General features: G+C 44.9%; 1 protein-coding gene across 2 annotated transcripts; it reads right to left on the bottom strand.

The window, feature by feature from the left end:
* Positions 1–1,373: 1,373 nt before the first annotated feature.
* On the bottom strand, positions 1,374–10,690 carry LOC147962575 (putative disease resistance protein RGA4). Of its 2 annotated transcripts, none has more exons than XR_015609641.1 (7): positions 10,220–10,357; positions 6,160–6,366; positions 5,913–6,057; positions 5,743–5,845; positions 4,399–5,644; positions 2,446–2,510; positions 1,374–2,354 (listed from the first exon to the last, which is right to left on the bottom strand). XR_015609641.1 is itself a non-coding variant. In XM_087531400.1 (7 exons), exons 1-2 carry the CDS (start codon positions 10,590–10,592, stop codon positions 6,479–6,481), a joined length of 3,657 nt encoding a protein of 1,218 aa, XP_087387526.1. In that variant the 5' UTR covers positions 10,593–10,690; the 3' UTR covers positions 1,374–2,354; positions 2,446–5,644; positions 5,743–5,845; positions 5,913–6,057; positions 6,160–6,366; positions 6,473–6,478. The 2 variants fall into 2 exon arrangements, 1 of the variants encoding a protein (XP_087387526.1); XM_087531400.1 differs by adding an exon at positions 6,473–6,708 and having other exon boundaries at positions 2,446–5,644; positions 7,166–10,690.
* Between the last annotated feature and the right edge of the window lie 4,636 nt (positions 10,691–15,326).

Here is a 15,326-nt window from a genome sequence, read left to right as displayed (position 1 = left end):
AGGAGCATCAGATCGCTGATAATTCTAGTGGTCTGGGAAATCTGGCTTGAGAGAAACAACAGAATTTTCCAGCACAAAATCACTCATGTGGTTGGGATCATAAGGAAAATCAGATGCTCGTTAGAGGAGTGGAGACTAGCGGGAGCCAGATGCATGCTGCCCCCTTTTGGGCATCCAGGTTGAGAGAGATTGGCGTGCGGTGAACAATGCTGGCACCTTCGCAAAGCGAAGCTGCACTGTTTTTCTTTTCCCTTTTTAGCTTCCTCTGAGTTTTGCTCCTTTTGGTCACAGCATGTGACTGCTTGTACTGTGTTTTCTGTTTTTTTACTCCACCCCCCATAATTAATTGATAGCCAGCGTTTGCTGTGCCAGTTTCAAAAAAGAAAGAAAAGAAATGCCCTTAACAAATCAGGCTACAAGCCTGCCTATTGAAGCCTTGGGTGACTGAGAGATGCAAATGTGGTGCGTTCATAGCCTGAGCCTCCTTTCCTTACTTGATCAAACGGGCCATGCGACCACCTATGAGCCAAAAATGTCCAGTGACAATACGATTGTCAAAACCGTCAATGTCTATCACAAACTGATCTAAAAGGTCACTGGCAAGCCACCATGAGAGGAGACTAATGCCGTGAATAATCGCTGCCATAGATGGTTCCAAACCATGCATTATCCATGCTGGCGCCTGACCAGTTTCCAAAAAATCTTTCCAGCAACGTGGGATGTGTTAGATGGGCATGAGGATGGAGACATTGCCTGCCAAACTACTCCCTCCGTTTCAAAATAAGTGTCTTGACCTTTAGTGCAACTTTACACTAGAGTTAGTACAAAGTTGAGACACTTATTTTGGGACGGAGGGAATATATCTGAAGACACCATCATCATCCCAACCGGAGTAGACTAAATATACTTGTGATTGGCCCTTCCTGAACTGAAGGAGCAGAATATTTTCCCTCTCACATTCTTGCTGGAACTCAGCTGACACTACCAGTAACGTTCCCGTGCTTCAAGTTTACAACAGAAGGATTTCAACTCCGTTTCCCAAATACATCACCACAATCATCTATCATTGAAAAAGAAAACCTATAACCATCTTCATCATCACCACCCGCGTGTCAAATTCTGGCCATGCCGGTGGTCTCCCGGAATGGAACTGAATGCAGTCATCCCGAGAACCCTCGTCTCGACGTGCATCATGGGTTTCATTGCCGGCCTATGCTCGGTAGTCACCTCTGTCAGCAACCGAGGGGTAGAGACCATCACAGTATACTGAGTTGGATGCGACATCCAAGTCCTGAATGCGATATCCACTGTCGGCCAAAAGTGTTCTGCAATTTTAGTTGCCATGCTCCAGGTTCGCCAGGCAAACAAGGATGTCACATCTAAAATACACGAAATATCATTTCGTTTTGTTTTCTCAGCCACGCACACTCACTACTTACAAAGTACTATATGAGGATTACATATGGTCTTATCAAGTGCACAATCTAGAAATGGACAGTTTATACAGGTGTGCTGCAGCTTAATACTAGCATTTACATATCTGAACAGCAAGGAGCGCTCCAGGTTCGTCAGAGTTGACAACCAACAAGCTAGAATGTCACTGCTAGCTGCCCAGTCTGAAGCAGGAGCAGAGCAGTACAACCATTTTTTTCTCAGGCTCTTGCTTGCTACTCCCTCCGTTCCGAATTACTTGTCTTGCTACTCCCTCCGTTCATTTTAGTGCTAGATACCTCCGTATGTAGACAAATCTAAGACAAGTAATTCGGAACGGAGGGAGTAGAAGCCTAGAACTGAACTAGAACTACATCAATAAGTTTCAGCCTTTAAAGTAAGTTGACAGTAGGAAGAATGGATGCACCGATCAACATTTGACATAGAGCAAACAGGCATGAGCTACCAAGGACGTCATCATCTCTTCTATGTGTGCCAAGTTCTGGACATGCTGCTTGCTGCCGTGGATTGATCATCTCTTGCTACAGAGTTTGGTAGCTGCGCCCAAGGATCATGTACACCAACTGCAACCAACAAGGAGAGGGAGGAAGAAGAAGAAGAGCGGAGGAAGAGGGAGTGGCTGGGGGGCGTGCCGGCGGCGAGCGCACGTCGTGGCGGGCGCCAAATCTGGAGACAGCAGATGTGGGAGTGGAGAGACGCGGGAAAAGACGGACAGATGTGGTCCGGCGGCACCAAAGTATGCGCGGAGAGAAGGCGGTGAGGCGCCTGGTCACGAGTGTAGGAGGCGGCGGAAACAGGGGACGAAAACAGAGGAGGCGCCCCTGTTCCCAATCTTGAACCATTCGCCATATATAGCTTCTTCGTCATGATTCAGGTTCGTCAACATGGTGACACACACGCACCTGAAACCACAGAATCCATCATCCACATGTAAGGTAACATGTCTAAAGGCGTGAATCGCGACACCTGCTCATTCATAGTCAACACGCGAACCTGCTAAGCTGGAACTGAAACTCTGAGGGTTGAGGTTGACCATGAAACATAACCATATATCAAATCTGCACAAGATGTACTCAACCTGCTTCAATATGTTAAGGATACCATGGAAATGGACTGAAAGAACAAATACTAAACCTGCTTCAATATTGCACGAAAACATGTGATATTTGGCACACGTGTGCCATATAAGCAAAACTGTCACACCTCTATTTCTTTCATTTTAAAGTATCATATGATCCCTCGTTTTTTGACCTCGCCTCCTCCCAAATGACCCCGCAGGCTCGCTCGAGAAACCTACTTCTCCCGCACATCTCGGGCGCTCACCCCCGAGAAAACTGTCACTTCTTCACGTCTATCACATGATTTCTCCTCAGGACAAAGTTACCATGATATTTGTATGCAAGTTATCAGGCCTGTGTTGCATAACTTACCGTGCTATTTACATAGAACGTATCAGGTACTATGCTTCAACAACTACACCCCTTCAAAGTTACCACTGTGTTTTGTACACAAGTTATAAGGTCTTTGATGTGTAAAATACCGTGGTACTTACACATAAGTTATCAGGGTATATGTACATCAACCACCCCCCGGTTAAAGTTACCATGGGGGATTGTACATGAGTTACCGGGTCTACAGTTCATATATTATCATGGTACTTGCACCTAAAAACCTGGTTGTGTTTCGGTAGCTTTTTTCATAGCTCAAAAATTACCATAATGTTTTTTGCGTAACTTATCACGTCTATAGCACGTGTGCTCCTCATGACACTAAACATTATGTGACTTTCCCGTGGCACGCCATGTGTTGTGTTCATCCAAGAGGCCCACGCGCGAGGCGAGTGTATGTTTTTAACAACTTATTTTCCTTTGGTAAAAAAGTTACCATCATGTTTATATTGCAAGTTATCGGTTATGCGGTGCTTATATTATCATGTTATTTACACAAAAATTGTTGGGAATGTTTTGAACAACTTTTTCCCGGGGCAAAAAGTTATCATGGTGATTCTAGGTAACCTATCAAGCCCGTAGTGCTTAAAATATCATGCTATTTACACAAAATTTATCAGGGATATGTTTCAGCAACAAATCCCCCCTCCCCCCCCCCCCCCACACGGGTCAAAAACTTATCATGGTGTTTAGTTATCGCAGTGCATATGTTTTCATACTATTTACATATAAAAATGTCAGGGGAGGGAGGTATACTACCGTGCTATTTACACAGAAGGTACCGGAGTATCTTTTCAAAAAAAATATTCCCTACGGTCAAAGTTACCATAGTGCTTCTACCTCAGTTATCAGATGTGCGCTGCGTATATTACCATCTATTTACACATAAATTATCGGGTATCTTTTCACATTTGTCTTCCCTAATGGTTAAAGTTACCACGATGTTTGTATCTAAATTATCAGGTCTATGGCGTGAATGTTATCATGCTATTTACAGAAATTACCGGAGGGCGGGTTCAACAAATTTATTCCCAATGATCAAAGTTACCACGATGCTTGAAACAAAAAGTTTTTCAGTTCTAACATATTAAAGGCAAAAACATGTCAAAAACAGTATTTCCCCTAGAATGTTCAACAATGAGTTTCATAGGTGAGGTGGTTAGCTCCATTTGTTGATTACATGTGGACCAGAGATCAAATCCTAGTCCAAGCATTATTTTTGCTGAAAATCAAGAAGGCAATTAGGAAGGCACGAGCGGGTGTGCCCGATAAAATCGGGGAGGACATGCAGAAAGGAAAGAAATCGGGGGAGGACGTGAGGGAAAGAAAAAAAATCAGAAGGTCGTGCGGGAAAGGAAGGAAATCGGAAGAGAATTAATGGCGTTGGATGCGTGTGGCAGTTTCGCAATCTGCCATACGGTTGCCATATACATATTTTAGCGTGGACAAAAAAAGGCTAAGAAAAATTTGTGTTAATCCAACAAGATGGAGCACTTACCACCTGGAAGCAATTGCATGCACCAGAGAATCGACCAGTACTGCAAGGAAGCCATCGATGAAAATACCTTTGTGCTCTGAGACCTGCAACATTCGATAGCCTGGAGGTTAGGATAATTACCACATTCCAAATTACAAGAAAAGCACCACGATATATTACCTTCGGTGTTATAGGAATTTTCTCATAGGATATGTTTAACAGAAATATTCTCTCGCTTTCTAGTACACGGAAATGTATACAACAGGTCAAACATATAATTAAGCGGTGCCACTTACTACATGAATGGTCACATAGCTATTTCATCATAGGCACTGAAGAATATAGGAAATGACACTCTTGAAAGGGAGTATTGCCATGGAACAGTCAAGCATCATTGCCTCACGGTGAATGACACAATGTTGTCGACTTGATGGCCAAACGCCTTCGCACGGTAGACTGACAGTCAAATATATTGAATTCATACTCCAGCCAACTCATTCAAAAATCCGAAATGATGGAGGAAGGCGGACAATATATTTCAACACTCTCCCTCACGTCTAGGCTATTTTAGTCCTTAGACGTGGGATCGATGTAGGCCACAGAATCGTTTTATTTAATACTGCGTTGGCAGGGTTTTGAACTCAAGACCTCTTGGCTCGGATATGATATTGAATTCATGCTCCAGCCAACTCATCCAAAAGTCCGAACTAATGGGACAATATATTTCAACAAAATATAGGTGGCAATAAGAGGTAGATAGCTGCTACTTTTACATGTATAAGTAAGTTCACGGATCCATAATCTCTAACTGCCAGTAGAGCCTTTTGTCCGAAAGCATGCACTTCAGTCCTACAAGAATTATCGTTCAAACAGAAAGTCCCACAGGAAAAATTATGTATGGAACCTCAATTTTAATGTACAACGCAAACACAAATTCAAGACATAAAATGAATCGCAATTATATTGTTCTGAACGGGAAATGCACCTTCAGCTAAGATAGCTTCTCCACGACATATTAGGTGCTTGAGGGGTCTGGCACTTACAAGTTAGAAGTAACTTCCTGACAAAGGATTCTAGTAATTCAGGTTTATCATCAGAGTTATGTACATTGATCCATTTCATGTGCAGTGACAGCATGAAAAATTACTATATATCAAGGACATACACACCAGTATCACTGCTTACCAGTAGCCTGTAGAACAAACAGGACGCCGTTGCAAACTTCAGTTGTTCTCCTTAAAGAAAGCTTCATGATGAATGAAGTCAACTGTTTATGAGAGAACAGTTATGGTAAGTGGCATAAGGGTCACGACTCACGAGATGAACATAAATCAGAACTATATATATAGATAACAGCTTAACTACCTGGATATCCTGTGGCAAACTAGATAGTGAAGAGCGAACTCTGCTCTGGAGTCACATGTCTGATTCCAATTAATCTCTGGAAATTCGGATGACATGCTTCTGCCTGAAATTTTTCATCCAATGAGATCATATTTTAGGTAAATAAAAACAAAAATAAAATAGACATTCACCTCCAAGTCCATTGATCGGATGTCACGCGCCTTGGCCTTCAATCAACTGTTAAGAAGCAAAACTGTGATATGTTTGTTGCCTCGATCAATTAAGTTCACAACTGTATTCTAGGACCTTGGTCTTCTTCTTCCTAATCTGAAAATTCTACATACAGGAGCAATCAGATTGCATTTTCAGCTTGCAAATTTTTTTTTACCTAAAGAGAAAAAATAAATAAAGTAAATACTTGGAGGCGGCAAGCGTTACCTTGAAATTCCTACTAGGAAATCTGGGTATATTTCTACCAATATCATGGTTTGCTCACTGATTTTCTTGTACGATCATGCACATGCATGTGAACTGAGTCATTGTTGCATCCATAAGCAGCAGATATATGGCCATGTCTACAAGGGTACCACATTGCAGCTAGCAATTTGAGCATGTGACATGTATCACGTAGCTGTTCCAGGAAGCCTGACGGAATATATAAATCAGCACTATATATATGTAGTAGAGAGAAGAGAATAAATTGGTAACAACAGCTAGTTATGCTTGGCTGCGGGGAGGTTTCGTTAGTTACCTTGGTTTAGAAATTGAGCGTGACACGCAACCCTGGATATGTTGCTTTTAAATTCTTGGCTTGGTCGGTTAGCTCAGGACTGCATCTCATTACAAATAGATCTTGCAAGGAAGCGGGGAGGCCCTCCTTGGGCAGTAACTGGATTTCTGGACAACTATCGATTGATAGAAGCTCGAGAGAAGAAAGTCTGTGTAACCCTCGAGGGAGGGATGGAAGACCTGGGCAATTCCAAAAGTACAGTTGTTGGAGGGAGGGATTTCTGGACTTGCAGAAATGATTTGGTTTTTAACAGAATATCATGTATACATTTTTTGCAGGTCATATTCCGTACTACGGCACTGATCCGTTCGTGGTCGCTACTCACCCAGACGGAGGCCAGGGAGCATTTGGTTACTGGGTCTTTCCGCTGGGAGATGGTAGCTCGGGATATATTCAACCGGTTTGGATGGCGGTCATGTAATAGGATAGGCATTTAGATTTCCTATCTATTTTTTTAGCCAGCCGGTTGTGGCGTCTTTTCTCGGCTAGTTGGTGTTTCTAGACCCTATTGGCTCTGTGTGAGCTGTCTGTGCTTTTTTATTATTTGTGGAGACCTTTGGAACCTTGTTGACACTACTTTATTTGGTTAATAAGATGGCCGTATGCATCTTTCTGATGCAGAGGCCGGGGAATCATCCCTTTTCCAAAAAAAAAGAAGTTGTTGGAGGGAGGTGAGGAGCTGAAGCGCATTCTCTTCCTCTTCCGTGAAGCTCTCAACCCGCTGGTCAAACCGGATGAATAACTCATGGAGGGTAGCTGCGAAGAGGCTGCATACGGGTGCAATAAGCACCACTGAGCTGCTATCCACTTCAAGTTCATCCAACTGGAAGCAGCCTGCATCAGGCAACAACTGTTTGGTCTTGTTTGCAACCACCAATTCTGACAAAAGATCTGCTGCTAAAGAGCGACGATGATCTCGTCCCATGTTGTTGACCGCCAATTTCTTGAGGTTGACAGCTGTGATGAGAGGATTGAACCCATCTACTTCCAAATTCTCGCAATCTTCAAGTTTTAGACTTGTCAAAGATGTAAGGTTTGAGAGCAGAGCAATTGACAGAAAGCCTGGATCTTCTACAATCATAAGTTCCTTAAGGGAGATTAGCTTTGGGAGTTGCGCCCATGTAAATTTTGATGCAACTTGAAAAGCGCCACTATGCCTTGTCAAAGACAAGTCATGTTCAGGGTGCTCCATACAACCATGAATTACCGGCATGGAGGGCAGGAACAACTTGGGGCAGTTGATAATTCGAAGTGTCGACAGGCTGGTATAAGAGGCAGAGCCCTCCCGCAAGAAGGGCAAAGCACCCAGATTGGGGCATCCATTGCAAAGTACAAACTCAAGCCTTGAAAACAAATGGGCATTAAGCGTCCCAACCCACTCGGTTAATTCTGGCAACCAAACAAGGACAATCTTCTTCAACCGCGAAAAACTTCTGTCTGTAATGTCAGAAGAGCCAGATATGATCTGACCAAGTCTAGGAATATTCCTCAATGTGAGTGACGTGAGATGTAGCAGACGCCCAAGTGGAAGAATGGTCCAAGAAACATCCTCTAGGCAGAGGGACGTCAGCATTAGTAGGCCAATGGAACCACACAACCAACTAGGACAGATTGAGCCACCGTGATTTTTAATAACAAGTGATTGAAGATTTGGATGTGGTTCAAGACCATCAATAACATCAGATAATTCTGTACTATCACCAAGGACCTCAGATTCTCCCTGATCGTGTTCTGTGCCCCAAAGTAACTCCAACTTTTTCAAATCAGCTTTTGACACCAGTTTGGCTTTCATAGCCTCTTCCTTTGTCGCCACCTTTTCAAGATTATATATTTTGAGTTCTCCTCCAAGCTCAGTTAACTCCCCCAACTGACTCAATTCAAATCCAACACTCTCTTTCTTGACACAGAATTTTCTATGCCCCTTTAAACATTTCATTTTTCCGACGTTGGGAATATCAGAATCGAGTTGTTTTGCTTCCAATAAATGGCATAAATTGGTAAGGCGACTAATGTCTTTAGGCAACTTATCACTACCATACCACCTACTTAGGTCCAAATATTTCAAGTGATAAAATCCGGATAATATGCTAGGCAAAGTCATTTGTGAGCTAGAGTTATATCTTGTAATTTTTAGGTATCGGAGGTGGATAAATTTTGAAAGGTTGTGTGGGAAATATTCTGGGGACTCGACATCTATGTATAGGACACGAAGACCTTTTATGTCCTTGAAAATATCTTTCAAAATCACATCAATAGTTCCTGCATGTCCTCTAAAAATCATCAAAGTACGCAAATTTACAAAGTCTACATCGCTCTTAAATTTAACAATTTCTCCCGTGAAGTTCCCATCATATTTGTTTTTCATGGTGATGGACAAGTGACGAATAGATTTTGGGGTGGAAACGGCTCTAAAACTTGCACTACTATATATATTGAGGCATTCTTTTGATGAAATATTTCGTGCTAATTCATGCAATAGATCATGCAATACATAATATTGATCCTCCCAATCATCATTCTCCTTCACAAGAAAACCATTGTCCACTAGTTCGTCCATGTAATTCTCATCTTTGTCTATGATTCCGATTGCAATCAAAAAATATATAATCTCTAAATTCTTAAACCTATGATCCTCAGGGAACAAGGCAAAATATGGGAAGCATTTTTTTAGATGGAAAGGAAGGTAATCATAGCTAATTCTTAAAGATGGCAAAATGTCATCAGCATTTTTTTCGTTTTGCCATTCATTGTTTTCAAGTACTCTCATCCAATATTCCCGAGATAGATCCTTTTTCAACATTCGACCAACTGTTTTGGCTGCTAGAGGTGAACCCTTCAACTTCTTGGCAATATCTCTTGCAATACGAGTCAAGCCATCATGGTAACCCTCAGGTTTTTGTCCAGCAAATATAAATGATTCAAAGAATGTGAAGAATTCATCGGGCTCAAGGCCTTTCAGTGCTATTGGGTCAGTTGTTTTAACAATATCAGCTTTAGACGGGAACCGAGTTGTGACAAGAACCATGCTACCCTTGGCCTTGCCCTTCATGAGTGGAGCTAGCAGATTTTCCCAACCTTGGCTATTGCATTCCCATATATCATCCAAGACAATTAAAAACCTTTTAGGCTTGAGTTCCCGCGTGATGGATATTTGGATCTGATCTAAACTTGTTGATTGGTTTACGGTTTTCTTTCCTTCTATGCAGCTAAGGATCTCTTGGCTAACCTTAAACACGTCAAAATCAGTTGACACACAGACCCAAGCCCTAACAGGAAAGTGTTGTTGAGTCCTTTCATCATTGTATAGGTGTTGGGTGAAGGTTGTCTTTCCAATACCACCCGGACCAACTATAGGAATAACAGAAAGGGTCTCACTACTATTTGTGATGATATCTTTTATAGTTTGCTCAAACACATTTCTCCTTCCAAACAATCTATCTTGTACAGTGGTTGATCCTATAAGAGGCCGTTTGAGGGTGACAAATGGACTGTTGCTGCTATGGTGCGGAATTATCTTGAGTAATTTGGACACTGGGTCACATAAAGAGTGTATTTCCTCAACCACTGACTGGATTTTCTTAGACATCTCCACTCTGTCAAATGGCAACTTATCTCGACCATCACAATAGGGATTGGTTGCGATGTGTGGATTATTAGTAACATCGTCACCATGCATATGTGAACAAGAAAAGCATGCAAGGCAGTTACCAATAGTGTGGCGAAGAGCAAGCCGACCATGGCGAGCATGACCTCGAAGGTCATCACCCAGATCCGGTACGGCATACTTGGTGCCGTCGAGATCATCCTGGATGATGAAGTAGTGGAGCTCATCCAGTGCATCCTCAGCCTCGTCAGCCTTGGTGCTGAGCTCCTGCATCAGCCCTTGGAGACCGTGGTTGTCAACCACGCCACTTCTCTGAGCCTCGTGCAACAGTCCTTGCGTGAACATCAGGTCACGCTTTATCTCCCTGCAATTGAGGCCGAGCTCAGCGCTAGCAACATACGCCCCCACAAGCTCATTGGAAAGCAGAGTCAGCACGCTGTCGACGAGCCCGGTGGCGAGGCCAATCGCCGCCTCCATCTCCTATGGGGCTGGGGCGGACAGGGAAAAAGTGTCTAGTTTGTGCTGTGGTGGATATGGTACCAAAGGCTGTGTGTTGTTTATGTTCGCGCAGTGAGAAGAGGGTCTGGTGGATCCCTTTTATAGCGTGGTGCACTACTGCTTCAACCGTTCATTCATGTGCCATCTGGGAAGCCACAATGCATGAACCTTGTGACATTGCTGTCATGGCTCCCATCAAGAAAGCAACAACGTTGATACACCCAAACATGAGGAGCTGATCAGTTCAGAGAAAAACTGTACCAGATTGACTGGTGACTAGGCAAAGGCGAAGCTGTCACCGTTCAATTATTGTTGTATGCTGCAGCCAAAGGATTCTCATCTAGAAAAGAGCCAAACAATCTTCATCCCCGTCCCAATCAAAGATATTTTTTGTGTGGCCAAGTAACCAGTTTCGTTGCTAGCCAAGAAGCTATTCCGGATCCATCCAAAACAGTGACTACCAAGCAATTCGTCTGTTCCATGTGAATGTGGTAGTAGCTAGCGATGGATTCCTAGAAAGAAAATGATGGCCGATGCTACCTTTCCCTTGGCCTTGGGTCGATGTGAATGTCGAGACCTTAATTCCATCCAGCACAGAGATGCTCAGCACGGTATATGTCGGTATCATGACCGTGGCCATGTCGGTTTTTATGTGAGCGTGGTTAGAAATACTCTCTTGAGGGATTTTTTTTTATACAGCCAACTCTACTCGTGCTTGGATCGATTTAGTAATGATGTACTATTACCATGTGAGAAGCCGGTACGAAACTAGGAACATGGTTGTCATGGTGCCCATCAAGAGAAAGCAGCTTTGTTGACACAATCAAAACACAAAGAACGGAGGTGATGAGCTGTTAGAATGATCGTATTAGAAGACTGACCGGTTACTTCCCTAGCGCACGCAGTCGACGCTATCGCTGTTCAACTATTAATTACTTGTTGTGTTGTGCAGCCAACGAATTGGTCCAGATCCTCCATCCAGTACACTGATCGAGCACCAAGCAAGCAGTCGTTGTGAGTGCCATGTGAATGCAGGTCGGTGTGGCGGAATTCCTAGCTAGGGAACGGGAAGAAAATGATGGATTTACCCTTGGATTGGGTCCATGTGCGTGTCGAGCATGGCGACGGTGTACGGAGCTGGAGGAGATCTCCCTCGAGCCTCCATCGATTGGATCCGTTGGGATCTCCGTTGGCGCCTATACCGGAGCTGCAGTACAGTGCAAAGCAGGGGAGCCCGATGTGAGCCTAATTCTCTTCTGAAGTTATTGATCATTCTTCTTTCTTTGTTTCACAGGTTTACCCAAGGAACTGGAAGAAGATGAGGGGTCGGCAGCAGTTGTCACCGTGAACGACTGAGAAGGTGATCAACAGTTAGTGCTCCAGAACTAGTCATATCCATCCAAATCGGCAGGTAAGCAGCCCATTCCCATCAAGCCCTGATTTTGTCTCTTTGTGTGGTGCTTTGGTGTTTGATTTCTCATGCAGCAGCTCTTGTGTGAACATCAGGTCATCGGTCATCCTTGATCTTCTCGGAGTTGAGGCCGAGCTGGGAGCTGGCAACATTTGAAAGATGACTCACCATGCTGCCGATGAGGCCGCTCGAGGCATCAATAGCCGCGTCCATCTCCTCTATAGCTTCAGCATGCTTAATTGGTGGGGCTTTTGTTGCAGGAAAGGCTGTGTAGAGCTGTGTGTTTGTGCGTCCCCGGTGAATAGATGGATGGATCCTTTTGTAGCCACTCCGCACACCGCACATCGCACTTTGATTGATAAGGACAAAAAGGTCCGTGTTCATTTCAATTAGTCTTAACAGAATATTTCTTCGCCCGTGTTAATTTGATGGTGCGGTGGCGCTCAGGGTGGACGACACGAGCAGGCTTTTTGGCCCGCTCGTGGCCCGCTCGGTCCTGGCCCGCTCAAAAATACAGCTGGTCCGGTCTTTGAAATATGGACCGAAAAATCTTCGATCCGGTCCGCTCGGTCGGACCGAAGAAGAAGCCCATGCGCACGAGGCAGCACCCGCAGATCGTGCTCACGCGGTCATCCGCCTCCTCCACGTCGCTAAATAAATCCTAGTACCCTCTCGTTAGGGCTTTTTCCTCCTCTCGGCGGCGGCGATCATCGTCACCCCGTAGAGATCGATCTACCCCGCTTCCTCCGCTCATCGGTGCCGCTGAGGCCGCTGGTCTCACGGGAGGTGGGCGCATAGGAACGATGGGGACAATACCGCCCGCGGATCAGAATCTCTCGGGCAAGAGAACTATGGAAGACACCGCATCTGGTTCTGGCACGGCCGTGTCCGATCTGGAGGCAATGATGGAGGAACTTGGTTTAAAGGAGGATGATCTCCAAGACGTAGTGGTGGAGGACGAGGAGCTCTCGGAGGAAGCAACTCGCTGGATGGCAAACGCTAGGGTTCACACGGAGAAGGCATATAGTCAATACTGGTTCTACAAGAACATGAGGGTGGCATGGGATCTGGCAAAGGAGGTAAAGATCAGACCCCTAGAGGAGAATCTGTACACATTGCAATTTTCTTGTCTTGGAGATTGGGAGCGCGTGATGGAGGAGGGTCCGTGGACTTTCAAAGGAAAAGCAGTTGTGGTGGCGCCGTACGATGGATACACAAAACCATCAACAATTGAGCTGAACAAGATAGATATATGGATGCAAATCCATGATCTTCAAGATGGGTTTTTCTCCAAGATCAAAGCACTTTCAGCCACCGTTGGTGAGTTTATATATGCTGAACCCAAATCACAAGACTTTGAAGGAAACTTTGCTCGGGTGCGGGTGAAGATAGACGTGACTAAACCTCTGAAGAACGCCGTCTCGTTGGTGATCAAGAAGAAAGATGTGGTACAGCGAGTGTTATTCAGAATCAAATTTGAGCGCCTACCTGATTGGTGCGCTGTTTGCGGGTATTGGACATCTTTTTAAGGAGTGCGGTGATGGGGTTCATCCCCCGAAAGCACTAGTTTTCAAGGATTTAAAGGCTTCCTGGTTCAGAGGTCCAGGACGAGGACCAGGAGAAGGAAGGGGTTCAGGAGGTGGAGGAAGCAGAGGGCGAGGCAGATCAGGTCGGGCGGCAGGACGCGGAGGAGCCAACTTCCAGCATGCTGGCGCTTACAGTGAACCCCTCCGCGACACTGCAATGGAGGACGTTGATGCAACTAAGGGGATGGAAACTAGCCCAGCTGCTGCCATGGTAGCGCCTGGAGCCCCTCCCCTCGCTAGCTCGGGCAACACTGCATTGACCCTGCCATTGGCAACAGTTCCTCCTAGCCCTTCCAAGCAAGACCCGAAGAGGACGAAGACCAATCCAAGTGACAAGCAAGTTCAGAAGAATGCAACTTCATCCACAAAACCAGATGCGCGTTTGGCGGGCCTCCCAGGGGGGTCGCGCCTAGTGCAATGAGTATCTTAACATGGAACTGCCGCGGGGCTGGCAAACCCACGACAGTTAATGAGCTTCGTGAACTAACGAGGCAACATGCCCCCTCTATCTTATGTATTCTTGAAACTCAAATAGAGGGCTCCAGGGTGGAGAATTTAGTAGGTAATTTAGGTTTTGATAAGAGTTATGCAATAAATAGTTCTGGTAGAAGTGGTGGCATAGGGATTTTTTGGAAGGATGAAATAAAACTTGAAGTTATCGGTTACTCAGAGTACCATATAGATGTTACTATGGATGGTCTGGTTAATACACAGTTCAGGGTCACTTTTGTCTACGGAGAGGCCCAAGTTAGCGAACGATACAAGACTTGGAATGCACTCATGGGAATTGCAGGAGCAAGTAACCTTCCCTGGCTAGCAATGGGAGAAATTAACAAAGTTTTACACCAGCAGGAGCATGATGTCGTTGGACAGAGAAGTCAGGCACAGATGGATGCATTTCGGGACACCCTCGATACATGTGGTCTCACTGACTTAGGCTACTCGGGGATCAGTTGGACGTTTGAAAAGAAGGTAGCGGGAGGCACATATACCAGAGTGAGACTCGACAGGTGTGTTGCCACCTTGGAGTGGTTGTTGGCCTTTCCTCATGCCGTTCTGGAGCATAAACAAGCGGCTACGTCCGACCACATCCCGATTCTGCTGAGGCTAGAGGACGTGCATGCATGCAGACGGACCCCACGAGTCTTTAGATATGAGACATGCTGGGAACGAGACTCCACTCTCCCTGCTGCAGTCAGTGGTAGCTGGGCTAAAAGCCAATGCAATACAGTCACTGCTATGCATGCAAAGCTGCAGGAGCTCTCTGGTGACTTGACCTCCTGGGAACGTAGCCACTTTGGGAATATCAGGCAGGAGATAAATCTATTAAAGAAACAATTACGAGACATGCGTGAGATCCTAGGACGGACTGGCCCGACACATGCAGAAATCAAAGTGACAGATCGTCTTGTCGAGCTATTCCATCGAGAGGAAATGTTATGGCGACAAAGGGCAAGGCTGGATTGGTTAGTACATGGTGACAAGAATACCTATTTTTTTCACCTCAGAGCGAGCCGACGAAGGAGGAAAAATAAGATCAAGGCGCTGTTTCGTCAAGACGGCCAATTGACAGAGGACACAGCTGAGATGGAGGCCACCACGAATAGTTTTTACAAAGAACTATACACATCCGAAGGTGTACAGAACATGCAAGAGGTACTTGAAACAGTTCCATGCAAGGTAACGAGGGAGATGAATGAGATGCTTAATGCACCA

The sequence above is a fragment of the Triticum urartu genome, chromosome 7A (genome assembly GCF_056163025.1).
Source record: "Triticum urartu cultivar PI428250 chromosome 7A, HENAU_Tu73, whole genome shotgun sequence".
NCBI lineage: Eukaryota > Viridiplantae > Streptophyta > Magnoliopsida > Poales > Poaceae > Triticum > Triticum urartu.
Note: the sequence above shows the minus strand (reverse complement) of the source record. Positions and strands in the feature narration are given on the sequence as shown.

Coding starts and splice junctions, on each gene's coding strand:
- LOC147962575 (XM_087531400.1), bottom strand. CDS start 10,592: ATGGAGGCGGCGATTGGCCTCGCCACCGGGCTCGTCGACAGCGTGCTG. Junction 6,709..7,165: donor CACCTCCCTCCAACAACTTC/TTTTTTTTTGGA, acceptor TCCAACAACTGT/ACTTTTGGAATTGCCCAGGT.